Here is a 27,583-nt window from a genome sequence, read left to right as displayed (position 1 = left end):
CCTCTGGGTCGCTGGCCAGAAAAGAAGGGAGGAATAGAATAAAAGAAAATAACAATACCTGCCAAGCGTAACCGCTGCTAGTTATAAGGTGTTACATAGGCGCTTTAGGCGCTGCACTCTCCAGCAAACAGGCTAAAAGAGAGCGGTATGCCGAACGCTTCCATTGTGGCTGATTGTGTTTTTAAAAAAATGCACTAAAGCAAATTGGCTTATCCAAAGTTGTATTAGGGATTCAACTGTGGTGCCAGTAAAACATTAACGGCTCTAAGCATCAATAAACAAAGCTTGCCAAGCGTACCGCTGCTAGGAATAAGTTGTAACATAGGCACTTTAGGCTGCACTCTCCAGCAAACAGGCTAAAAGAGAGCGGTATGCCGAACGCTTCCGTTGTGGCTGATTGTTTTTTTTTTTTTTTTTAAAAATACACTAAAGCAAATTGGCTTTTCCAAGTTTGTATTAAGGATTCAACTGTGGTGCCAGTAAAACATTAACGGCTCTAGGCATCAATATAAAGTTTACCAAGCATAACCGCTGCTAGGAATAAGTTGTAACATAGGCACTTTAGGCACCACACTTTTCCAACATACAGGCTTAGAGAGAGCGGTATGCCGAACGCTTCCGCTTTTCGTTTGTATTAACAAAAAACTACACTAAAACAGATTGGCATTTCCCAGTTGTAGTAAATAGACAACCGCGGTGCCCGTATAACAATTAACAGCTCTTAAGCGTCATGAAATAGTAGTAGGCGATGCTTCGAGTGAGCGGTTAAAATATATGCTACCGCTACGTTTGTTCGCCTAATGTAAGGATAGGACATAGGCATGGGTACCGCTGGTGGTAAAGTAACTATAGTAGCAGATTAACTGCGTGGTGGCTGGCCCAGGGCCAAACAGGAGTAGGAACGGGGCCGATAACCAGCTTCCGTTAGTTCCTAGTGAACAAGGCGTTCCACGTGGTTCACATCAGCATCAAAAATACAGTTCAATATTTCCAGGTGTACAGAATTAAACAGACAAAGTAGGACAGCAGTAATGGATACAAAGAGAAAAAAAGAATAAATGAAACAAATACACTTAAACAATTCACTAGAGCAAGGTACTCACATGAGGAATATCTACTCCCGGCCCGAGGAGACACAGCAGCCCACAGAGGGATAGTCTATAGGGAGGAGTCGGCTAGGGATAGGTGTATTTGTAGAATAGAAACGGAAATGAGGCTGGAGGGGGAGGAGACAGGTAGGGATAGTGGGAATAGGAGTACAGGGCAGAAGACCAACAACAAGTATATGGAGCAGGAAGCTATAGGTGAGGAGGCAGGGATGGAAGGAAGCGTGGTAGAGTAAGAGGTATAGGCAGACAGGGGGAGATGATGGTCAGAGGGAGGTGAGCGTAGTAAGGGGATGGTGGGGAAGGCAAGTAAAATGAAAAGGAGATGATGGTCAGAGGGAGGTGAGCGTAGTAAGGGGAGGGTAGGGAAGGCAAGTAAAATGAGAAGGAGATGATGGGAAGGCAAGTAAAAGAGTAAAAACACAGTAGTATGAAAGGTAAGGAACAAGCAGGGCAGAAGAAAAGTCACAGAGTATTACAGGTAAGACAGTGAGAGGGGGAAGCGAGAGTGGGAAAAGAGAATAGGAGTATCCAGGTGAGCAAGTGAGATGATCAGTAGCAGAAAACAATCAGGCAAGAGGAGAGAAGCAGGTGAAGAGGTAAGGGTGATCTCAAGAGTAGAAAAGTCATAGATAAGTATGGTAAGTGGGGGGTAGGTGATAGTGGAGGGCAGGGCAGAGGGGTCAGGTGTGAGGTTAGTAGCAGGAGGCAGAGGTGAGATATAGGCTGGAAATGACAGTGTGTGTTGTAGTAGAATAGTCAAAAATGGTTATGGGAACCGTAGTGTAAAGGGTGGCACCTAGTGGCCAGGAGAGGAAGGATATCAGACAGAGCAGGCAGGGAGTTTACCAAGACAAATAAAACTCAGGGTAGAGAGAGAGGTTCCTCAAGGACAGAGCCGAGGAGAGGAGGGAAGGAGAAGGGATCTAAAGTCCAAAATTTGAGGGGGGAGGGGCTGCTGGTAACCTGGTAGGGGAGCAAATATGTCCTGGAGAGTAATGTTAAGCAGTACAAGATTAGGACATACTTTCCAAAACGGTCAGCTCTGGGAGGACAGTCTTATTTGGGAGGACGTATAATCCTATTCAGGATTATGGTGCTTAAATATGATGTCCACGTGGCCTCTTTGGCTAGGGAAGGACAGGAACCCAAGTGTTCAGTCTGATAACGTTATAGGTAGAGAGAGAAAAAAAAATAAGTCATTAGTCATAGAAGTGTGTACCACAAAATAGTACATATGCCTTAAATCAAACAGCAGATCAGTACATAGACTACCATAAGATACAATGTATTAAGCGGTTCAGTTAGACTGCTAATAAACACAGTAGGGCTTTCAACTAACAACCTTGCAACAGTTACATGCTAGAATAATCAATAAGCAAGCGAGATCAACCACACTGTAAAATAGGTACCACTCTTTAACATGAGTTACAGCAGTCAGCAGCTTCTAGAGAGACGGCAGGTCATAACATTCATAGCCATGCATCTATAGCCAAATAAGTACAGGATCCCAATGGGGATACAAGTTAGAATATAGTGTTGCTTCAATATGAGAAGGTCAAAATTTTACATACTTTGTATACATTTGTGCACAGAGCTAATAGGCATATTTCAAGAGCATTGCAAAAGAAACAGTGAGCAGAATCATTTCAGTAATAGCACATAAGCATAAAAAAGCCTTAAACAGCTAGAGCTTCATGTAAACGCCAGCTAGAAGTTGTGGGGGAGCACGTGGAGGCTGGTCTGAGGCAAGAGACGCTGTCGATAAGCTACAGCAAGGGGTAACGCTAAAAAACCAGACAGGTTGTAAGGGGTATCCACCGTGGTAGTCAGAGTGAAAGAATGTGACCGCCACTGTGGTAAGCACGATGTGGGAAATACATGCGTGCAGCCTCATGCATTGTGCTACAGTTTGAAAAAAAACCCACTCAGCATCAACAGCTTAATCTACAGGTTTGGGCAAAGGTATGCTGATGGGATAAGCACTACCTCTGGGTCGCTGGCCAGAAAAGAAGGGAGGAATAGAATAAAAGAAAATAACAATACCTGCCAAGCGTAACCGCTGCTAGTTATAAGGTGTTACATAGGCGCTTTAGGCGCTGCACTCTCCAGCAAACAGGCTAAAAGAGAGCGGTATGCCGAACGCTTCCATTGTGGCTGATTGTGTTTTTAAAAAAATGCACTAAAGCAAATTGGCTTATCCAAAGTTGTATTAGGGATTCAACTGTGGTGCCAGTAAAACATTAACGGCTCTAAGCATCAATAAACAAAGCTTGCCAAGCGTACCGCTGCTAGGAATAAGTTGTAACATAGGCACTTTCGGCGCTGCACTCTCCAGCAAACAGGCTAAAAGAGAGCGGTATGCCGAACGCTTCCGTTGTGGCTGATTGTTTTTTTTAAAAAATACACTAAAGCAAATTGGCTTTTCCAAGTTTGTATTAAGGATTCAACTGTGGTGCCAGTAAAACATTAACGGCTCTAGGCATCAATATAAAGTTTACCAAGCATAACCGCTGCTAGGAATAAGTTGTAACATAGGCACTTTAGGCACCACACTTTTCCAACATACAGGCTTAGAGAGAGCGGTATGCGAGCAGCTTCGCTTTTCGTTTGTATTAACAAAAACTACACTAAAACAGATTGGCATTTCCCAGTTGTAGTAAATAGACAACGCGGTGCCCGTATAACAATTAACAGCTCTTAAGCGTCATGAAATAGTAGTAGGCGATGCTTGGTGAGCGGTTAAAATATATGCTACCGCTTCGTTTGTTAAGCCTAATGTAAGGATAGGACATAGGCATGGGTACCGCTGGTGGTAAAGTAACTATAGTAGCAGATTAACTGCGTGGTGGCTGGCCCAGGGCCAAACAGGAGTAGGAACGGGGCCGATAACCAGCTTCCGTTAGTTCCTAGTGAACAAGGCGTTCCACGTGGTTCACATCAGCATCAAAAATACAGTTCAATATTTCCAGGTGTACAGAATTAAACAGACAAAGTAGGACAGCAGTAATGGATACAAAGAGAAAAAAAGAATAAATGAAACAAATACACTTAAACAATTCACTAGAGCAAGGTACTCACATGAGGAATATCTACTCCCGGCCCGAGGAGACACAGCAGCCCACAGAGGGATAGTCTATAGGGAGGAGTCGGCTAGGGGATAGGTGTATTTGTAGAATAGAAACGGAAATGAGGCTGGAGGGGGAGGAGACAGGTAGGGATAGTGGGAATAGGAGTACAGGGCAGAAGACCAACAACAAGTATATGGAGCAGGAAGCTATAGGTGAGGAGGCAGGGATGGAAGGAAGCGTGGTAGAGTAAGAGGTATAGGCAGACAGGGGGAGATGATGGTCAGAGGGAGGTGAGCGTAGTAAGGGGATGGTGGGGAAGGCAAGTAAAATGAAAAGGAGATGATGGTCAGAGGGAGGTGGCGTAGTAAGGGAGGGTAGGGAAGGCAAGTAAAATGAGAAGGAGATGATGGGAAGGCAAGTAAAAGAGTAAAAACACAGTAGTATGAAAGGTAAGGAACAAGCAGGGCAGAAGAAAAGTCACAGAGTATTACAGGTAAGACAGTGAGAGGGGGAAGCGAGAGTGGGAAAAGAGAATAGGAGTATCCAGGTGAGCAAGTGAGATGATCAGTAGCAGAAAACAATCAGGCAAGAGGAGAGAAGCAGGTGAAGAGGTAAGGGTGATCTCAAGAGTAGAAAAGTCATAGATAAGTATGGTAAGTGGGGGGTAGGTGATAGTGGAGGGCAGGGCAGAGGGGTCAGGTGTGAGGTTAGTAGCAGGAGGCAGAGGTGAGATATAGGCTGGAAATGACAGTGTGTGTTGTAGTAGAATAGTCAAAAATGGTTATGGGAACCGTAGTGTAAAGGGTGGCACCTAGTGGCCAGGAGAGGAAGGATATCAGACAGAGCAGGCAGGGAGTTTACCAAGACAAATAAAACTCAGGGTAGAGAGAGAGGTTCCTCAAGGACAGAGCCGAGGAGAGGAGGGAAGGAGAAGGGATCTAAAGTCCAAAATTTGAGGGGGGAGGGGCTGCTGGTAACCTGGTAGGGGAGCAAATATGTCCTGGAGATTAATGTTAAGCAGTACAAGATTAGGACATACTTTCCAAAAACGGTCAGCTCTGGGAGGACAGTCTTATTTGGGAGGACGTATAATCCTATTCAGGATTATGGTGCTTAAATATGATGTCCACGTGGCCTCTTTGGCTAGGGAAGGACAGGAACCCAAGTGTTCAGTTTTCCAAAAACGGTCAGCTCTGGGAGGACAGTCTTATTTGGGAGGACGTATAATCCTATTCAGGATTATGGTGCTTAAATATGATGTCCACGTGGCCTCTTTGGCTAGGGAAGGACAGGAACCCAAGTGTTCAGTTTTCCAAAAGCGGTCAGCTCTGGGATGACAGTCTTATTTGGGTGGGCGTATAATCCTATTCAGGATTATGGTGCTTAAATATGATGTCCACGTGGCCTCTTTGGCTAGGGAAGGACAGGAACCCAAGTGTTCAGTTTTCCAAAACGGTCAGCTCTGGGAGGACAGTCTTATTTGGGAGGACGTATAATCCTATTCAGGATTATGGTGCTTAAATATGATGTCCACGTGGCCTCTTTGGCTAGGGAAGGACAGGAACCCAAGTGTTCAGTTTTCCAAAAACAGTCAGCTCTGGGAGGACAGTCTTATTTGGGAGGACGTATAATCCTATTCAGGATTATGGTGCTTAAATATGATGTCCACGTGGCCTCTTTGGCTAGGGAAGGACAGGAACCCAAGTGTTCAGTTTTCCAAAAACGGTCAGCTCTGGGAGGACAGTCTTATTTGGGAGGACGTATAATCCTATTCAGGATTATGGTGCTTAAATATGATGTCCACGTGGCCTCTTTGGCTAGGGAAGGACAGGAACCCAAGTGTTCAGTCTGAAATGTACAAGTGTGTAGTATAAACAAGTCCCATTAATTCTTCGAACAGCCATCTCCCCAAGTTAAATGACATTTACAGCCATGAAGCCTACATCTTTAAACAGTTGCACTTATATTCATCAAGTGGATGTTCTTTGAATTTGCTCATAGAGTATAACAGTCTTTTTTCTTTGTAATATGACCATGGAGGCAATTCCAGCTGACAGATGTAATTCTTGAGAATGTTCTTTTGCCTGATGCTTTATTAAAAATGAAGCAAGAAAGACTTACAAATCCTTGTCTGCCGAATATAAATGAGGCAATAGAAGACCACAAAGTTTTTGTGCAGTGGCTGTGATGTAAGAATTTCAGTTAATTGTGCTGCAGTTGTATTTTATTAACACAAAAGCAGGGTCACATTTGCATGTAGCACTGTTGTGGCTGCTCATATATGCACTTAGTTTCCTGTCTTTTCTGTAATTCACCATCTTTCGGGATACCACTTAGAATCCTAAGGCTGAGCTCTAAGCTATAAGTGATTTTTTTCGTATTTCCTGCTGCTGTCTAAAATGATACTGGGTGAAAATATCACTGCATTATAAACTAGACAGTGTAGGACACTAGTATTTTAAGCCACATCTCTGAACTGAAAATATATGTATTATTTTATTGCCTACACCTTTCATTAAAAAATGTGGTTCATTTAGTCGAAACTATATTTCATCAAAACACATTTAATTGAAGATGGTTTAATGGTACAGAAAAAGAGTGCTGGCATGGTTTTGGATTATAGAAATTACAATGCAAATTATTGTTAATATTTGCACCATGCTAATGCCCTCCTTTATGTTGTGTTGCCTTCTATTGCAGTTCACGAGTGCCCCAGCAGTGATTCAGTGTGTGAGTATCATTTTCCTTTGTCCACAGTTGATTTATGTTAGGGGGTAGGTCCCCCATGCATGTTAGGGAGTAGGTCCCCCATGCAGGAAAAGCTTCTGGAGGTATTTTTGGTGTATATAAAATTTTCAGTAAAATATGGTTTGGCAAAATGAATTTTCAATGAAATGCATACACTTTTTTGTCAATAAAATGAGCTTGAGATGAAATTTTATATATATATATATATATATATATATATATATATATATATATATATATATATATATATATGGGTCTACCTGATAATGCCGACACACCAAAACACCAACAACAAAATAACCGACACCACAAAACCGAAAGTTCAAAAACACGAAACTTCACATGCCCGACAAACCACAATCCCGACAATCAACAAAACAAATACCTTTTCCGAAAAACACACACACAACACAAGCACACCAAACACCTTACAAACCTACACTAAACCTTACATACACAACTATCTATGCACTAACCTTAACCCTAACCCTAAGGTCCGTCACTATCGCACACTTACCTTACCCGCACCCTAACCCTAACTCACTTAATCCACCCCTAACCCTTAAGTCTGTCACTATCGCACACTTACCTTACCCACACCCTAACCCTAACTCACTTAATCCTCCCCTAACCCTTAAGTCCGTCACTATCGCACACTTACCTTACTCGCACCCTAACCGTAACTCACTTAATCCGCCCCTAAACCTAAAGTCCATCACTATCGCACACTTACCTGACCCGCACCCTAACCCTAACGTCCATCACTATCACACACTTACCTTACCCACACCCTGACCCTAACGTCCATCCCTACTAACATGTCGGTGTTCTCAGCGTCGGGATTTTCAACTTTTGGTCTTCTCCGTTGTCGATCTTCCAGTGTCGGTGTTCTCGTTGTTGGCATTTGAAGCTTTTGGTTAAATCAGGTAGACCTTTATATATATATATATATATATATATATATATATATATATATATATATATATTTCAGTTTATAATTTGTTTAGTTTTCAAGTTGTCAGGTCTTGACTAATTGCAGTCTATGTATTACATTATTGTATATTAATGCATATAATAGGAGGGAATTACATGGTGGAGCTTTATTTTATAGGCAGTTTGTTAAGCAAACACCATTTTTTTATTTTTTCCATATGTCAAGCAGTGGTTATGTGTTATTTATATCCCAATCCCAATCCTTCAGAGCCACACGTTTCAGGGATCTAAACCTTGTCATCACAATGAACAAAACTAGAGGAATAGGTTCCTGACCCAGAGACTCCTCCGACTCTGGAATAGACTGCCATACATGTCAAGCAGAGCGCCTCTTTGGCCCTCTTCAAAAGGAACCTTAACGTTTGGATGGGAGATAGGAAATTCACCCCGGGGATCATGTCAGTCACCCTGCTAGACAAGGGTCCAGGGAAGTAAATATTGTGGGAAGAAACAGCCAGGGAATTGTTATGGCTAGGCTTGTATAGGTCCTAGGGCCGATAGCCTAATACCAACCTATGAACCTATATGTAATACTTGTGCTCACTTGAATTCATTTTTTTAAAACTGCATGTTATGCTTAAACGTCCTGTTTCTTTTCAAAGCTGAAAGTTGTGCTATGTCTTTTTTATGCCTTTTGTGCAAATTACTTGTAGAATGCACAATGCTGCTATGCTGTAAACCCAGTGTTCTCCCCGAGTGCCTTGTTTGTTTTAATGTCGTAGGTAAGGGAGTGGCCATTCATTTGTGCAATCAGTGCTCAGTGTGCTGATAGAATGAATGACATATAGTGCAACTGTTGTGTGCACTGTCATGGCAGCTGTCTCTGTGTCATCGTCAGTGCCTGACAGTAAACTGAAGGCTGTCCCATCAGTGAGTGGGTCGACGCTATATCTCATATTCAGTAAAGATGATGAATCTGAACTTAACTCTGGAAATATAAATTGGATAAATAAAAAAAATATAAAAAGCCATGAGTCTAAGTAATTACAGGAATATAAACTGAATAAATATAATGCAAGAACATAAATTTAAATAATGATTCTGGCAGTAATCTGAGTTGCCTTGAAGATTACAGCATTCATTAATATTATCCTGAAGCTACACCTGGTGATTTTAGTGCCTTGTACTCTGAGAAAATGTTATAATAAAATATCAAGGCATACATGAAAATTAAGAGCAAGGTAGAACACTTTATAATTCTATCAGGAGTAAATGTGGCTAATAAAAAGATTTTCCAAGCTTACTTGAAAATGGTACGCCTATATAAACTACAGAGTAGACCATTCTTGGCAAACTTCAAAAACTGAAGCAATACTCATTTAATGACCGGTGGCTGACCTCTGGCATGGGAATAAGATCCATTCATGTGAAGTTACTGAAAACCCTAAACATTCAATGAAATTAAAAGGACAAAGGTATGCAAACTGTGACTGCTTTTATTTTTATAAAACAAAGAAAATAAATAGTATCTGAACTTACTACCTTTATGCAATTACAAAACAAAGTCAAGTGGCCAAACATAATATAACTCATTTAATTGCAAGATATCTGCATATATTCATACTTGTTTGCAAGTTTTATGCTTCAGAAGGTTAAAAAAAACATTACAATACCGTCATATATACTAAATGCATATATTCATACTTGTTTGCAAGTTTTATGCTTCAGAAGGTTAAAAATATTACAATACTGTTATATGTACCAAATCAAAATGTTATTAATACCTTATTTGCACCAGAAAAAATACAGTATAAACAATAAACTACAAATTCATATTTAGCGATAACCCATGACTGGATGTGGGTATTATAGGATTTGCCCATGGCTGGCGTGGTTTGATCACACAGGTGAAGCCCGAGTAATTAAATAAAGCCAAACATGGCTAAATCTTGGGATACCCACATCCTGTAGTGGGTTATTGGTATTACACAATGTCATTATTTAAGAAAAAAAAATGCTTACCTTTCTTAATTAATATCTTTGTATAATGTCATGTTAGCCTACATCCACATTGTCTTTAGTTTGCTGATACACTGTGCAAGAGTATGAGAATTATGTTCCCATGCTTGTAGAGTAAATCAGTGCACTACAGGAGAAGCAACAGAGAATAGAGCATCTATGTTGCTGTTTTCTTTAACTATGTGAAAAATAAAAAAATATGATGAACAGCACAAAAATATGAAGAAAATCAGTTATGTTTCTGTTACTTTAGTTTTGCAGAACATACCTGATTTTCTCATATTTTGCTTTGTCCCCAGCTGTTATCAAGCATATGCCAGTAGAAAGTCTAGGCGCTCAAAGGTACTTTAGTGGCTGGAATTTTTTCTATTGGTATATGTTTGATTTACAATGAGCATGCTGGTTGGGTTGTTCAATCAGTGCCCTCTTTTTTGAATAGTAATAGGCTTTTATTGTACAACTGAATATAATTACTTGCAGTGTGAGCTGTCGCATATTATTAAATAGTGTTATAAAATGCAACACTTTTACAAATGTAATGAGAATGATTAATGCATACTCACTTGAAAATTGAGCAAATGGTCTGGCATTGGAGTCTCCTTCTTCATTTGCAACTGGAAAAATATGAGAACAAAAAATGTTATAAAATATATTTTTTTATTTATTATCCTTTGCTAAATTATTGATTTTTTTGTTTATAAGAAATCAATGGACAATATAATGATACAATGTGACTTGTAGACTACTGCGAGCAAGTAAACCAGAATCAATGAATTAGGTTAAAAAAACAGAAAACTAAACAGAAATAAAAAGACAATGCCTAATCATTTGGGTTCCATAACTGAAAAGTCAGTCATAACACCAAAATGACAAGCCTTCTCAAGAGTCAATTTTATATTGAATGCAACTGAACTGTAATTTCATGCTAAAAATACACCCGGTATTCAAATTGTGCAATATAGTGATTAATACGTATTCAGATATTAAACACTCCAAATTTCACAATGCCTAACAATGCAAAACTATTTAATTAACTTGCAGTGTCAACCACATTATTGCACTGAAGCAGTGAACAGAATGCAACCTACATGTCTGTTAAAGCAAGATAGAAAATTCATGGCAATCCAAAACCCAGCCAGTGTATGCATACCATCGCCACCCACCACTACAGAGGATGCAGGCACTTATGGTAGTTAACATTCTAGTGAGTTCTTATTGTGATTCTAGAGCAATAGAACCCTCAACAAGAATGAACCATTCTAACCTCCTTAGTATGTAAACTGATATTTGATAAATCACTTACATTTAAATGCATTGACAGTGGGCAGGATATTCAGCATAATCTGTCACACATTAGTTTGGGTAATCTACATCTCTGGGTAAGGGATCATTACGTGAAGACAGAAAGTGGTGAGATCCAGTAAACATCCTCAAAGGTAGACATGAACTTCTCTAGAACCATATCCCAGTATACTGTCTTCAATTACCAGGTACCTTAAATATGACCTAGATGCATACCTCTCAACCCCTTCGCACAATAGATCTGGAGAAAGACAAAAATACTGGGGGAACAAAAAGGCCCAAAACTAGGGACAGATTTTAAATATCGCTGTTATAAACTTAGAAAGAAACCTTTTAGTTTGGAGTTAGTTGCATTTTCTGAAGGACACAAAGTATGAAAAATTAAAAGTATGTCATTCTTTAGTGACTTCAGTCCTAAATGATTTGCAAGAATACTAGAAATTTTATGAGGAACAGAATAAAAATGTGAGGCAAAAATCTAGACATTCTGTATAAATCTGGACAGCTGAGATGTATGACTAGATCTGATGGAAGTACTACATCACCCAGAATTGGGTATTAAAGGACAGTGCAACTACATTATCACAAGACTGAGAAAAATACTGACAACATTTCCAGGTAAACTCTCAGTACCACATCTATTTAACCAACACTCTCAGCAACTGTAACTGAAGCATCCTATGATTTTCCTACTGGATAAGGAGCAGTTCTTGGCAATATAACTAAATGGTTTATTGGGTCTGTGGATGGCAACATCAGTGTAATCCATCCAAATGATAAATCTTTATCTCTGCCCAAGACATAGCAGAAAGGGAAAAATCCTTAGCAACAGACAAGGACACAGAGTTCTAACTAAATGCTGAAGCATTTACCAGATCACAGGTAACCCACATAACCCACATATCTGAGGATGCAAGATTCTAGCCATGGCAGCATATCTGAAGCATTCACCTCATCCAACCTTGCTCCAGCCCCTCCAAAAATGATGTAACAATATGTGAAGGTCTGGGTTATAACTGGCTATGAGTGGGACACATGCATTTCCATAGAAAAAGGACTTGAACCACACAACTCATCCACAGCTGAATACTACAGGGAAATAGCAGGTGGAAGTTTTTAACAGCTTTTAAAACTGTTAGTCTATCAGTGGTGAATTTAGCTTCTGGCCACAGTCTATGTGAAATGTCTGTTTCATGGCTGTCAAAGCCATAAAACACTTTAAACTCCAAGCCTTTTTTCTATGTAACTAGCACTCATCATAGCAGCTGAAGCTCCATGTAGTAAAAAGAACTAGGATCAGTTTTTTCAGACTGAATTCCTTGTGATGCATTCTCAAACTCTGCTTCTTTCCATTCTTAAGGTGAATTTTCTTGACACTCACATCCTGATTATATATTAAGTTGGTTATGATCAGAAAATCAATTATTATCCTCTGTGTTTTCATTATTGTGCTATGAGTAATAGCTATCATTATATATCAAGGCACTCCAATCTCATTTTTTGCAATAAACTGAGGTATCTAAACAATCACCAGTGTTGACTGCCATCAACATTTTCAAATATAAAATGCTGGCCACGCTGCAGATCATTTGAAACTGCAAGTCATTAAATGTGGAATTCAAATTAAAAATACAATTGTACAGTTCATAATGTGGCTTCTCCATATTTGCCTTACATCATCCAGGTAATGTATCCATAAATTAATTTTATCTGGGAAGCTAATACATATGACTTTCTTTTTCCATGATTTCACAAAGACATTTCAGTAATTTAGGGCCACCACCAGAGCTGGGTCATAGTCATATTGGGCCCAAGACAGTGGAATGAACCAGGCCTCCTCCCACACTGCAGCTGTTCTGGTGTCCATTACTTAACTGTTCTGGTGTCCACTACTTGTCTTTCTCCCTGCAATTACCATAAACACTGGGAAAAACTGTCAACATGTATACTATTTTCATTTGTACTTTTGAAATAAAGGCAGCGATATGAATTTAATTTCAAACTTTTAATTTAAATATCATTTGTTGACCAGGTTAGTTCCACTAGGCTACTAGTGTCTTTTCAGGGGAGACCCTTGTTGGTATTTATACTACTACTACAGGGAATTTGGCAAGGGCATCAGGGAACTTACCCTAGTCTTTTCTGTAGGGGGACACATTTGTGTGTGGCACTTTCTGCTTTCTGCATCTGTTTTGGGCATGAAGGTGAGTCAGAGAAGCAGGAAACTACTCTAAGCAAAAATGAAGGCTGGAGAAGAGAATGGCATTGTGGATGGCAATTATGGTGCTGTTATTCAAACATCGGATATGTTAAGGTTACTGCAGAAGAAATTGGAGGAGAAGAACAGGCTGTGAGAAGAATCTGGTGTGTCAGAAATTGGGGGGGCATTTGAGCCTTTTCAAAGCAGTCTTAATGTGGCAGATACAGTGGAGATAGATACATAAGAGTTGTTTCAGCAGAAGCTGTTTGAATCTGAAATTGCAACACAAGTTTGTGTTGTCACAATCCTCCAGTCAGTTGGGTTGCAGGATGATATACTGCTAGGCATGGTCAATGAAATTGAACCCAGAAGGTGGTAAGGACATGTCATGGGAAGTAATAAAGGACAGGATACAGAACAAAGACGTACAGCAGAGTGAAAGCATGAAGGCTGAGAGAAAAGCTTATGCAGAAATTGTTAAAGAAGGGATGCATAGTCAGAAAGAAGAGAAAGAAGTAAGCTTGAAGAAAAATAAATTGTTTAAAGTGCAGATCGAACAGAAGGAAGATACAGAAGTGGACAGATATAAGGTATGGGACAAAGTTATTAAGAAGCTCGGGGTTAAAACTAATTAGGTAAGAGCATTTATCCATATTAATAAAGAAACTTTTTGTGACATTATTTTTGAGACTGGGCAGATAATGGAAAGATTTATAGAAGAATTTGAAAAAAAAAGAGAAACTGTGCACCATGGAACTTATATATACTTAAGCCTTGTTTTAGGGAAACAAAGAAAAAAATTAATACTCAGTTTAGAATTGACGTGGAAAAAGAGACTTTAAAAAGCATTTAGTATATTTATGCAATGATGTATTGAATTTATCAAAAGTGCATGACAATAGAGGTTTATGGACTAGGGTGAGGGATTGCAATGTGATATTGAAACTGGAAAATGATAGTATTGTACATATTCCAACTGTTATTAATGTCAAAGGTGATAGACGCCTGGGTGGATACTGAGGACAGCCTAAAACATGGAAAAAAGATCATTTAATTAACAAATGTGAAAAAAGACAACATTTTTAATCTGGGGGTATAAGACATGATGCAAAACATTGCCTAAACGTTATAAATGTAAAAAAAGTGGGACATTTTGTGGGGAGTGTGAAGAAAAATAAAATGAAGCAGCATCGGACATAACAGGGGGAGTGGAAGAACAAGGGAAAAAGGATAAAGTTGTAGAAAAGGAATTAGAAGTAAAAATGGGGAAAATGATAGTAATGTTACTGATGGGGACCAAATGATACAAAAAGATAAAGTGAAGGAAGTTATAAACATAGATAATACTGAAGAAGAAGAGACAGATTTAAGTGAGAAGGACGATGTCAAATGGAATATAGTCTAACAAAAGATAAATTCTATTGGTAAACGAGTGAGAGAAAGGAAAATGAACATAGAAGACTTTAAAAAAGAAAAAAGAAAGAATAAATACACATTATTTAAAGTAGAGGTACATGAAACGTTTTGTCATTAAATGTCAATAGTTTTAAGAAGTTGGAAAGAAGGATAGGAATTTTGGAGTGGTGTAAAAAGCTAGATAGCGATGTTATTACAATAGAGGATACTAGATGTTTGTCAAAGTCAGAAATAATTGAAAAAGTATGGCAGGGAAAATTTGATATTGAATTTTGGGAAAGAGATCTGCTCAGCAATACGTATATAAATATACAATTAAAATATTAGATGTCACCTTTGTCATAGCAGGTAGAATTACCATTATTGATGTAAGATGGAGAGAACATGATATGAGAATTATTGCAATATATGAATATGTAATAAAAAAAGCAGATGAAAAAGATGTTTAGAAAGATAATACAATATGTCGCCATTAGCATGGAGATAATTGTAGCAGGAGACTTTAATTGTAATCTAAGACAGCAAAACAAGAATGCTTATGATGTTAAAATAGTAATGGATATAAAATACGGACAGTTAAAAATGTGGAATCTAGAAACCTACATGTATAGAAGTGGGTAGAAAAGAACAGAAATACATCATTTATTATTGTCAGAAAGCTTAGTAATTGTTAAACAAGGAGTGTTAATTACAGTTTTTTTTTCAAATCACAGGGCAATTTGGATTATGGTAAAGGGAAATGATGATTACATAAAAATAGGGGCAGATAGAAAAAAAGAATAAATGAAGTGAAATGGGATGCTAAAGGGAGAAAGAAGGTTATGACATCATGGCAGGATCATGTAGAAATGAGAGAATTTTATAGTGTTCAGAATGGTGGTTACTTTTTAAACTGATATACAAAATGCTATGTGACATGGGAGAAAGAAAAGATATACATGGAAAAATAAATATAAGAATTTAAACAATAATATGATTGTTTAGAGAAGAATGAAGATTTTCTTTTTATTAAGGAATAGATTTGACATAATTAGTAGCACTTCTTTCTCAACAAGTTACTCAGCTTAACCAAAATTTTTATAAAATAGTGTCTATTTCTTTAAATGGGAGAAATGAAAGTATATCTCCTCCCCTTAATGAAGTCAGCAGAAACAGTTCAAGCAGGAACACAGGAGCTATGGTGCACTTAGAAGCTACCTTTTCTCACTCAGGATAGAGTAACTACACATCCAGAGACATTTTTTTGAGGGACATAAATCTTTTCAACTTTGGCCTAGCAAAGAACTTAATTTGAATCTGTTCCAACACACTGTTCTTTCAGAACTATTTTGAATGACTTTGAGCACAAAATGCAAAAGGTGCGTAACTTACAGAGAGACAATCTTGAGTGAAAGTTTGAGAACAAGGAGAGTCACTAAGGGGTTCAGAATGTTTAATTTTCTAACTGACTTGATTTAGATGAGATGGAATTAAACATGTGTCGAATTATTTGATATGTATTGTTTAGAATTAATTCAAGTTATTATTAGATTTAACAGCAGCACTACTGTTAAGAGATGTAAGCTGCGGTGGTGCAGCAGTAGCGTTGTCGCCTCACAGTAAGAAGTTCTCCCGTTCGATTCTCGGCTGGAGCGCCTTCTGTGTGGAGTCTGCATGTCCTCCCCGCGGTCGAGTGGCGATCGAAAGACATGCGTGAATGGGCGTGCCTTAGTTGAAGGTTGGGCTGGCACCGTAAAAATCTACTGCCAATCATTAGCGGACCGAAGTTCCGCTGTGGCGACCCCTAACCGGGCAAAGCCGAAAGAAGAAGAAGAAGCACTACTATTAAGAGACTGTTTGAAAAAATTAATGACTTAAACATTTGTATTACTAATGACTTGTTAATTGAAATGAACTGTGATAAATTCAACCAGATATTTTGCAAGATTGAAAAAGAAGCCAAACACAATCTGGCTAGGAAACACAAGAAACTTGACAGGGACAAGGCTGATTACTCTAAAAGTTTAGCTTACCCTCCATCTAAAAGAAACAGTGGTGTCCATTATTTTTTATGTTTGAAGGGAGGATGACAGATACAACAACTCAAATAATGATTCACATACTAATGTTAGCCACAGAGAGAATGAAGACTAACCAAGGGCCCCACAGGACAGCAATGTAATTTATAAGAATGACCAGGTTTCAGATTTTGATTCTGAATTTCCCCCACTTAGGAGGTCTGGACATGTTGAAAATCAAAGGAGACATGGGCATTTTTTACCCAGAACTTACAGCCTAAAAGTCCAGAGAAACAGGGGGAGAGGGAGGGCTTGGAAGAGAAATTATTAGACAACAGAGATGAAATGCCTGTCTTCTAACCCCGACCCCATCCCCCTCACCTTCTGCAGACATGTTTTCTCATAATGGCATAGTTTCTATTTTCCACTGATACAATATTTTTAATTACACCAACCTGAATATTGACAATACTTACTTCACCCTGTTTAAAAAAGGATTCAGATTTGGACCTACTTTTAAAACGGACATAGCTGATATACTAGTTCAATTAAAACTTTATACCAGGAAGTTAAACTTCCAAGTGATGTTCAAAAACCAGTGAACAGGCCATAAGGACTTATAGAATACATCACAAATAAGGTTAAAGAAAAAGTACGTTCAACCCACCCCTCCACTCTATGATAGCTATTTTTGAAAAGACATGTAGTACGGAGTTTCACAAATCACTTAGATAAAGTAAGCTTAAGTACTACAACTTGACCAATAAGAAAGACATCTTTTGAATACTTTAAGGGATGATAAGGCCTTAAGGATTATGAAACCAGATAAGGTGGGGAATGTTTATTGTGGGTGAAATGGATTACATTAGTCGGATATGTAGTTTACTCTATGACCGACAAATATGAGATTTTATCCAAAAATGAAATACACATAGCATATAAAAAGACTCAGTGCATGTTAGAAGATTCTTTGTTACAACGGGTTGTTAACAAAGAATTGTTTGAATTTTTGTGTAACAGGTACCCAGTTTATCCCTTGTGTTTTTGGTATACTCAAGATCCATAAGGACATTTCGGGTCTATATTAGAACATCAACATGCAGCATCGACATGCAGAACAGCAAATTCTTTCCAAGGGAAAAAAAATTGCTGTTCTGACACACATACACACAACACAAACACACCAAACAAACAGCAATCCACATACATACACCTAAAATCCTACATATAACCCTACACTAAACTGTACACACACCACTAGCTATCCGCACCTTAACCCTAACCCTAAGATCCATCACTATCACACACTCACCTCACCCGCGCCCTAACCCGAACTCACCTACCCCACCCTAACCCTCCGTCCACACAATTGCACACTTACCTGATCCCAACCCGTAGTTTTCCACCACCGTGCTGAACATAGCGCAGCCACAGCACCGGCCAACCGAATTCCTTCCCTAGGAAGAAATTCAGTGTTCGCTATTTTCAGCGTTTGCTGAAAAGGGGTCAATATTAGAACATTCGAAGTTGTGAAACTTTGATGTTCTAATATAGACCCGGACATTTCTGATTCCCCATATCATTTAATAGTGGCAGTACACAATTCCATTACATACCCCTTAGGGGGTTTTGTGGACAGACTACTAAATAATATTCTACACCACAATAAACACATACTCAAGGATTCATGGGACTTTTTGAGGAAAATAAAACAGAATTTTTTTGAGCCAAATGTCAACTTTCTATGATTGATATGGTACATTTATTTACCTCCATTCCAGATAAGGATGGCTTGGATTTGTTACACAGTGCTATAATTGAACTGATCACTTTAGACAATTCCATGGTAAATTTTATTATGGAAATTATTTTGTATTGGCTGTTTTATTTTCAAATATCTTGATATACTTTGATTATGCTTGCAAACACTGTTCTGATGAAGTCCTGGATGGAGGGATGAAAGTGCTTAGCTATGTATCTTTTTTCAATACAAGTTTTTTATTTATCAGACTTGAAGTTTCTTGTGTATCATTGGTCTATAACACAGTTTGTGCTTGGATTTCTGCATGTTTAAACTGGAATACATTTTCTTGAAGGGCTTTGTGCTACTACAGCTACAACATTTTCTACAGTGTGATACCATCAAACAAGTTGAAGATGGTGGTTGACATAAAGGTTAAGGTGTTTACCTTATAAACACAAGATACAGGGTTTGAATCTTTCCTTTGATGAAACTTGATTAGGCTTAAAAGTACTCACAAGGGTAGCTACACTAATATTGAGGGTGGTTGGTATAAATAAATACATCACAAATAAGGTTAAAGAAAAAGTACGTTCAACCCACCCCTCCACTCTATGATAGCTATTTTTGAAAAGACATGTAGTACGGAGTTTCACAAATCACTTAGATAAAGTAAGCTTAAGTACTACAACTTGACCAATAAGAAAGACATCTTTTGAATACTTTAAGGGATGATAAGGCCTTAAGGATTATGAAACCAGATAAGGTGGGGAATGTTTATTGTGGGTGAAATGGATTACATTAGTCGGATATGTAGTTTACTCTATGACCGACAAATATGAGATTTTATCCAAAAATGAAATACACATAGCATATAAAAAGACTCAGTGCATGTTAGAAGATTCTTTGTTACAACGGGTTGTTAACAAAGAATTGTTTGAATTTTTGTGTAACAGGTACCCAGTTTATCCCTTGTGTTTTTGGTATACTCAAGATCCATAAGGACATTTCGGGTCTATATTAGAACATCAACATGCAGCATCGACATGCAGAACAGCAAATTCTTTCCAAGGGAAAAAAAATTGCTGTTCTGACACACATACACACAACACAAACACACCAAACAAACAGCAATCCACATACATACACCTAAAATCCTACATATAACCCTACACTAAACTGTACACACACCACTAGCTATCCGCTTACCTTAACCCTAACCCTAAGATCCATCACTATCACACACTCACCTCACCCGCGCCCTAACCCGAACTCACCTACCCCACCCTAACCCTCACGTCCACACAATTGCACACTTACCTGATCCCAACCCGTAACTTTCCACCACAGTGCTGAACATAGCGAAGCCACAGGAACGGCCAACCGAATTCCTTCCCTAGGAAGAAATTCAGTGTTCGCTATTTTCAGCGTTTGCTGAAAAGGGGTCAATATTAGAACATTCGAAGTTGTGAAACTTTGATGTTCTAATATAGACCCGGACATTTCTGATTCCCCATATCATTTAATAGTGGCAGTACACAATTCCATTACATACCCCTTAGGGGGTTTTGTGGACAGACTACTAAATAATATTCTACACCACAATAAACACATACTCAAGGATTCATGGGACTTTTTGAGGAAAATAAAACAGAATTTTTTTGAGCCAAATGTCAACTTTCTATGATTGATATGGTACATTTATTTACCTCCATTCCAGATAAGGATGGCTTGGATTTGTTACACAGTGCTATAATTGAACTGATCACTTTAGACAATTCCATGGTAAATTTTATTATGGAAATTATTTTGTATTGGCTGTTTTATTTTCAAATATCTTGATATACTTTGATTATGCTTGCAAACACTGTTCTGATGAAGTCCTGGATGGAGGGATGAAAGTGCTTAGCTATGTATCTTTTTTCAATACAAGTTTTTTATTTATCAGACTTGAAGTTTCTTGTGTATCATTGGTCTATAACACAGTTTGTGCTTGGATTTCTGCATGTTTAAACTGGAATACATTTTCTTGAAGGGCTTTGTGCTACTACAGCTACAACATTTTCTACAGTGTGATACCATCAAACAAGTTGAAGATGGTGGTTGACATAAAGGTTAAGGTGTTTACCTTATAAACACAAGATACAGGGTTTGAATCTTTCCTTTGATGAAACTTGATTAGGCTTAAAAGTACTCACAAGGGTAGCTACACTAATATTGAGGGTGGTTGGTATAAAGGTTAATGCGTTTATCCTACAGACACAAGGTGCAGGGCTTGATTTTTACATGGGATAATTGTCTAGGCTTAAAATGGCCCACAAGGGCAGTTAGCCTAGTACTAATCTATGGTCTACTTCTTCCTCTTCACCTGATGTCACCCAAGGTACTATATGAGACTTTTACTTTTTCTTAGGTTTGGTTTGGTTACATGGATACACACTGGTTTTGTATTAATAGTGAAGATTATGATAACTGGATGGTTGAGTAAAGATATAAAGGTAGGAAATGGCATTAGACAAGGTTGTGCATTGAGCAGTACATTATTTCTATTAGTAATGAATGCAATATCTATATATATGAATAAGGAGATGGATGTTCTGAGCTATATTTCAAATGAAGGGATAAAGATGCCCATTTTTTAATTATGCAGATGATATTATCATTACAACAAAGAATGAAACAAGTATGGATACAGTGATAAAACAAATGCAAGAAACCATCTAGATTATAGATTTCATATTAAATAAAGACAAAAGTTAAGGTTTAGATTTTGAGAGCAGGATTAGTGGAATTAATTTCAATAAGGATAAAATTAAGATCTTTGGGATACACTTTGGGAAACAAGAAACTGTAAATTCCAAAACTAGAGGAAATAAAACACGTGTGTTTTGAAAGTCTTTTAGGTTTCTCTTAAAAAATAGTTTAATTAATAAATTCTGTACTATTAGCAAAGATTACTTATTTAGCTGGTGTTATTAATCTTCCTTTGAACTTAGAAAAAGTTGTATATAATGTAATATTTTTTTTTATTTGGGGATCGAGGATGAGCCCTGTGAAAAGAGGGGTGTTGTATGTGAAAAGTGAAAAAGAAGGTTTTGTGTTAATAAACCCTATAGTGCATATTCCCTCATTAAACTTATATACAGTGATGACATGTTTAAAGGAAAATGCAGATTCATTATTAATGAAAATATTAAGTTTAAAATATAAAACAGAATGGTTGATTTTCTTTTATTATTTATTTATTTATTTATTGTATTTGCTGACCGGGAAAGTCCACTGGGCCTAAGAAGAGCCCATTTTCAGTGGAGGCCCAGAGAGAAAAGCTCCACAATATACAAAGCACATGAAAATGACATACAAGAGACAATAAAATACAAATTAAACAATTTTGATACATAGAAAATATTTACAAAGCAAGTGTAAAAAGCATATGTGTAACAGAGATAATGCACATTAACTACAAACAAAGGTCTTAGTGTGTTAGAGAGGAAGGAAGTACATTGGATGAATGTAGAGGTTGAGGTAGATATGTGGAAGAGAGAGATAGTAGAAAGGTACAGTGTGATGATGTGATAGTAGATATGGCAAAGTAAATAGATAGCTGTGAGCAGGACAGAAAGATGAAGCAGTATATGGGTTATGTGCAGGAGTATGGGCATATAGTAGTGTGGGGTTAGAAGCAAGCAAGAGGAAAACAATTGAGTTAGAAGTATGAAGTAGGCGGGAGAGAGAAATAGGAGGGTAATACAAAAGAGTTGGAGCAAATATTAAAGGAGGTTGATAGTGATAGGAACTTAGAGTGGGATATCAGGTGTTTTGGTAGGAAACAGGAGCATATCCGTTGAGAGAGGATTTTAATGATCAAGGAAAAGGAGGGCTTGTTGTAATAAATAAACAAATAACTTTAAATGATAATAAGGGAAATGGCTGAGTGTGATAGACAGAAAGCAGAACCTAAGATTTTGATAGGGGACATGATCAAAGCTTTTGATAAGATACAACATGAAGTGTTATGAGAGATTTTAAAAGAATACAATTTAAGTAAGAAAATAATTAATATTTTTGTTTCAATATATAATAAGTATAAAGTAATATTAGTGTTAAGGTTGGTTGAGAGAGGAGATAGAAAAAAGCATGATATAAAGCAGGGATATCCAGCAAGTAGGATTTTATTTGCATTAATCATGAATGTGATTGTTAATGAATTAACTTGAACATTGAAATACATTGAATATTGCACAGCAGAGGGAATTCAGATTCCAGTAATGTTTCTTTTGTGGAAGATATAGTAATAATTGCAAAAAATAAAGAATTGATGAAAACAGGGATTAAGAAGCTCAGTAAAGAATTAAAGGTTATAGATTTGAATAGTAATGAGGAAAACATAAAGGAAGGTAAGACAGCTGGCATTCAGTTTAATAAAGAAGAGATAGAAATTTTGGGAATAAAGTTCGGTAATGAACAACAGAGATTGACACAGTGGAAGAATATGATACATAAAGTAAGACATATTTGTATGGTCTGGAAAATATTCACACATATATACAAAAAAAGCATATTTATTTAACTCACTTATATTAAGTAAGATAGCATATCTGGCAAGTGTGTTTATGATACCAGAAAAATGTAAGAAAGAATTAGTATATGTGCTGTTTGCATTCATATGGGGATCAAGATTAAATCCAATGAAAAGAGGAACTCTTTATGTTATAAAAAAGGAGGAGGATCGGGGTTAATAAATCCAATTGTGTATATAGCATCATCAATTTTTTAAGGTATTAATATGGATAAAGGAAAAAGAATAAAGGTTGATAGTGAGGATAATAAAAGAAAATCATAAAGAAACTTGGGAGAAACTTAAATATTAAAAAGAGGCAAGAGAGTTATAAGTATAGAAAGGAAAGCATTTGAAGAGAACATATTATGGAAAATTGATATAAGTAATATAGAAAAATAGAAATGAATGGTATGGAAATATGAATGCATTTTATTATATTTTTCCATGGAAACATTTGGAAGAAAGAAAAATAAAAGCTAAAAAAGCAAGATATGAAAGATATTTTGAGTGTGAAGATTTTCTGTGGAGATCATTGATAAATAAGCTTCCAGTAAAAGCAAATATAGCATATAAGATCATCAAAGACTAGAAGATTGAAGTTCTGAAATATTGAACGTATGGAAAAAAATCTAAAATGTGAAAACCTATTTCATGTTTTTGCAGAGGGGGTTGCCCCCCCTGCACCCCCTATACCACCTACTAGATAAATATACCAACTCCAAGATCACAATACAGTGAAGAGAATAGTAAAGTTCCCGTTCCACACTGTATGGTGATCTACATTTACAAGGGTCAATATTTCAAAACTTCAATCCTCTGATCTTCAATGATCAGAGGTTCAGTGTTCTGAAATTTCAATCCTATGAAGAGGATCCAAATATGAACATGACAGAATATGGGTACTATGAAAATAAGAAACAGAGTGATGTTAATAAGTTAGACAAAACATTATTTTGTATAATATGAATAATTTAGAAGGGAAGAGTGAATGAAATAAGATTTAATGGAAAGTGGATATTGTCAGAAAGTCTGAAAAATATAATTTTAGTTATAGAAAAAAGGACTGGTGGGTGTTAAAAGGGTAAACAAATGTAAAACAGTTTTAAATAATTGTAAATAATCTGTATATGTTGTATATATGATGTATATTCTGAACTATAGGACCCCTTACTCTTTTCAATAGCTCAGGTGGATGTAAAAGATTTGATAGGACCTACCATTAATGCAGACAGCTTAACATCTCATCTAAAGGATGACATACTCAGGAGTGCAACACTCCCCTCACACCTTAAAGTGCACTGCAATATCAGCCATTCATCTACATGGTGTGAAAGTACAACATACGGCCTTCTTCACCAAAGGCAAGTATGCCACCTGTTGTACTACTAATGCTACTTTTTAATTTTAGAGCACAAAAACAGATGGCTATATGTTAAATAAAAGAGTTAAACACTGAAAATGGTGTTAACACTAAACTTTTCTTCCCTTGAAACTCACATTCCTTGAAAATGCACTGAAGCTCACATTCTTTGAAAATTCACTGAAACTGCTTTCCTTGAAAATGCACCCCTACAGCTGTAAAGATTTTTCCATTAAGCAGTTGTTGTACACGATTAAGTCTCTTGTCTCCCATAGCCAAGATTCAGGGTTTGAACATGAATAAGTTAATTAAGTAATATGCCATCCCTAACTAGGGTGTTTTCAAACACATACGTAGGCACACACACCCCTATGAGTATTGTACCTACTGAAAAAAATGCTTGTCATCTCTCATCTCCTGGTCTATTAGCAAACAACAGTAGCAGTGTTTCAAGTTCTCCATGTTTTTGTTCTTGTTTCTAGGCTATCATTTGAGAAGTATTTACGGAATTTCCTGTCTGTTGCTGTGCATGCATCATACTAAAGACGCACACATAGACCACAGGTGTAGAGTCTGTCCTTAAAGAAAAATATATTTTTTTAAATTGTTAAGTTGAAAATTAAATGTTGTGACATCATCCTAGTGCCCCCCTGACCAGTGGGCCTTAGGCAACTGCCTACAGTGCCTAGTGCTGAATCTGTCTATGGCCAACATAATTTGCACTGACAATGCTTTAACCTATCAATAAAACTTGCCAATAGCATCAAATATGTAAGCAATAAGTATGAAGGATTGAACATAATAAAGATCTTACTGCACTGTCATGAACATTGTGAGGCATGACTCCAAAAGATAAAATACATACCTTGCAAGTTCATGGGAGAGTGTGTGGGAATATCTGTACAATGAGCAAGATTAAGTGCCTTACTGAAAAGATAAAATAGGTAGTGGTTTTTATTTATGTTCATTATTATATTTTAATATGTTATCGGTGTATGTATTTATCACTCCACCCAGGATATGCCAATAGCCCCACTATTTTCACCCAATCCAAAGAGAAGCATTCCTGGGCAGGATGAGAACCCTACAGCCCATTCGGTCCTGCAGGGACTCTCAATCAGGCCACTCCTCCCACACTGAAAAGGAGTGGATGAGCTTGCTGTCCTGCAGGGTGATTTAGCCTCTCCATTGTGGAACAGCCCCCCCCCCCCGGCCACTCTTTAGCGCTACATTATTGGTTGCCATCTGTGGGGAAGTGGGATTCTGTAACTGAATTCTCCTCAGTATAGCAGTGCAAATGTACTCAGCAGTATGTGCTTCCTAGACCCAATTACCATAGGGTATAGCACCTCTTCCTCTATATAGTGCCACCTATATGGCAAGCCAGAGTCACTGCCTAGCCCCAGGATCAACAAGCCTATAATAAACACTCTCTCCTTTCCTCTGCAACAATCTCCTAATGAACAAGAGCTACTCTTTGAACTTAGGTTACCTGATGCATAGTCACAGCTTTATTCCTCTATGTCATGGAACTGGCCATAATATTGTATTTTGATATGACATAGTCCTTCCTCAAAGTACAGATATGATTTTATGGTAGAATAATATTATTTATTTGTTAGTTTATTTATTTTTTGTTAAGCTTTATTTTGTTTATTTATTTTTAGGGATCATCTGCCTGGGCATACCCATTTTTAGCTGATGTCCAGTGAGAAAACTCCACTTTGATAGTAACATAATAACATTAAGACATTAAAATGCTTATATTGTAGGGCACATATTGTAAAATTCACGGTAGCAATAGAATGTTCAACATGTATGCATAGGTAAACAGCATACAGCTGGTGAAATGAGTGTCACATTACAGATAATATGAGAGAACAGTGACTCAGTGGTTAAGAACAATGCCTTACAACTCCATTGTCCATTGTACAGTCATAACCTGTAATGACTGCCTGTATGGAGTTTTCATGTTCTCCTGTACCTGCATGTCTTTTCCAGGTATTCAGATTTCCTTCTGGTTCCCAAAATCATGCAAGTTGAATGTTAAAGGCTTTGGGAAAGCATTAGTAATTTATGTTAGAGATTTGGCAGTAAAGTGCAAGGTAGTGTTGAAGAAGTTGAAACAGATGGCAAAGAATTTAGGAGTATCATAAAGATGAAGGGCCAGAGAGTAAGTCATGGTATTCAAGCAGGAAGACAGGGGATACCAGGATACCTGCTCTTACATTCTAGTGGATTAAATTCTGCCAGTTAAGTAGCTGGAGAATGAGTTTGGTGAGCTGATAGCTATGTTGTGGTTGGCAAAAAAAGTGTATAGGTTCATAGTTGCTAGGCATCCAATCTAAGAGACTATAAAAGGGTGTAGCTCAGATTTCTAGTAGCCACAAAGCACTTTCTGGTTAAGTGACTTGCTCGCTGTCACACTGTAGGCAAATAAAGGCAGAAGGAATCAGAATCAAATCCTGTACCACATTAACATCTGATAACTGCCGGTAGTATATTGCAGTGATGTCACTATCTAGTCTGATATGTTTTCGCTACCTGTGGATTTGTCAGTTTGTGTGGGTAAATTAATTATATAAGGTCAAAGAGCTGCATAAGAGGGTACAATTGGGCATCAATAACTTGATTCCATTTAATGTTAAAGTCTCCTGGTGACATTTATTTCTGGATGTTATCAGTAACAAATGAGGCAGTATGTTCAGAAATATTTTGGAGTGAGTCTGGAGAAGTACAAAAGCACTGCATTATGATATGTTTTCCAGAATTTATTTTAAGTGATATTTGGGGTGTCAAAGAATGTTGCTGAAGGCAGCTGGGCAGTGTCTGTAATAAACGCATGTTTTCTTAACTGTAAAGGTCACACCTGTTGTGCCTATGTGTATGCCATTATATCTAAACATGAGCTAATTGTGATACTAGCACTATGTATAGTAGATTATGTGTTTTAACTAAGATCGTGTTGTTAATAATTTTTTACTAATTTACTGGATACAAGTAATAGTGCAATGAGCTCTATGTCTAATACTGGTAATTGTAATAAGGTACTGGCGAACATGTTTTATTTAAATTAATTATATGGGTAAGAAAGGGTGACAGAGAGAATTTATGCTAATACTCAGTGTC

General features: G+C 37.5%; 1 protein-coding gene across 1 annotated transcript in view; it reads right to left on the bottom strand.

Moving 5' to 3' along the window:
- The window catches only part of LOC122796396 (calcium/calmodulin-dependent 3',5'-cyclic nucleotide phosphodiesterase 1C-like), an 841,992-nt gene that overhangs the window by 371,039 nt on the left and 443,370 nt on the right, over positions 1-27,583 (bottom strand). The window contains exon 2 of the mRNA XM_044064847.1: positions 10,441-10,491. Within this exon, the coding sequence (XP_043920782.1) occupies positions 10,441-10,491 (51 nt within the window). The remainder of the gene's footprint in view (positions 1-10,440; positions 10,492-27,583) is intronic.

This window comes from Protopterus annectens, chromosome 3.part0, assembly GCF_019279795.1.
Source record: "Protopterus annectens isolate FY-2018-M chromosome 3.part0, PAN1.0, whole genome shotgun sequence".
In the NCBI taxonomy this organism is placed as follows: Eukaryota; Metazoa; Chordata; order Ceratodontiformes; family Protopteridae; genus Protopterus; species Protopterus annectens.
Note: the sequence above shows the minus strand (reverse complement) of the source record. Positions and strands in the feature narration are given on the sequence as shown.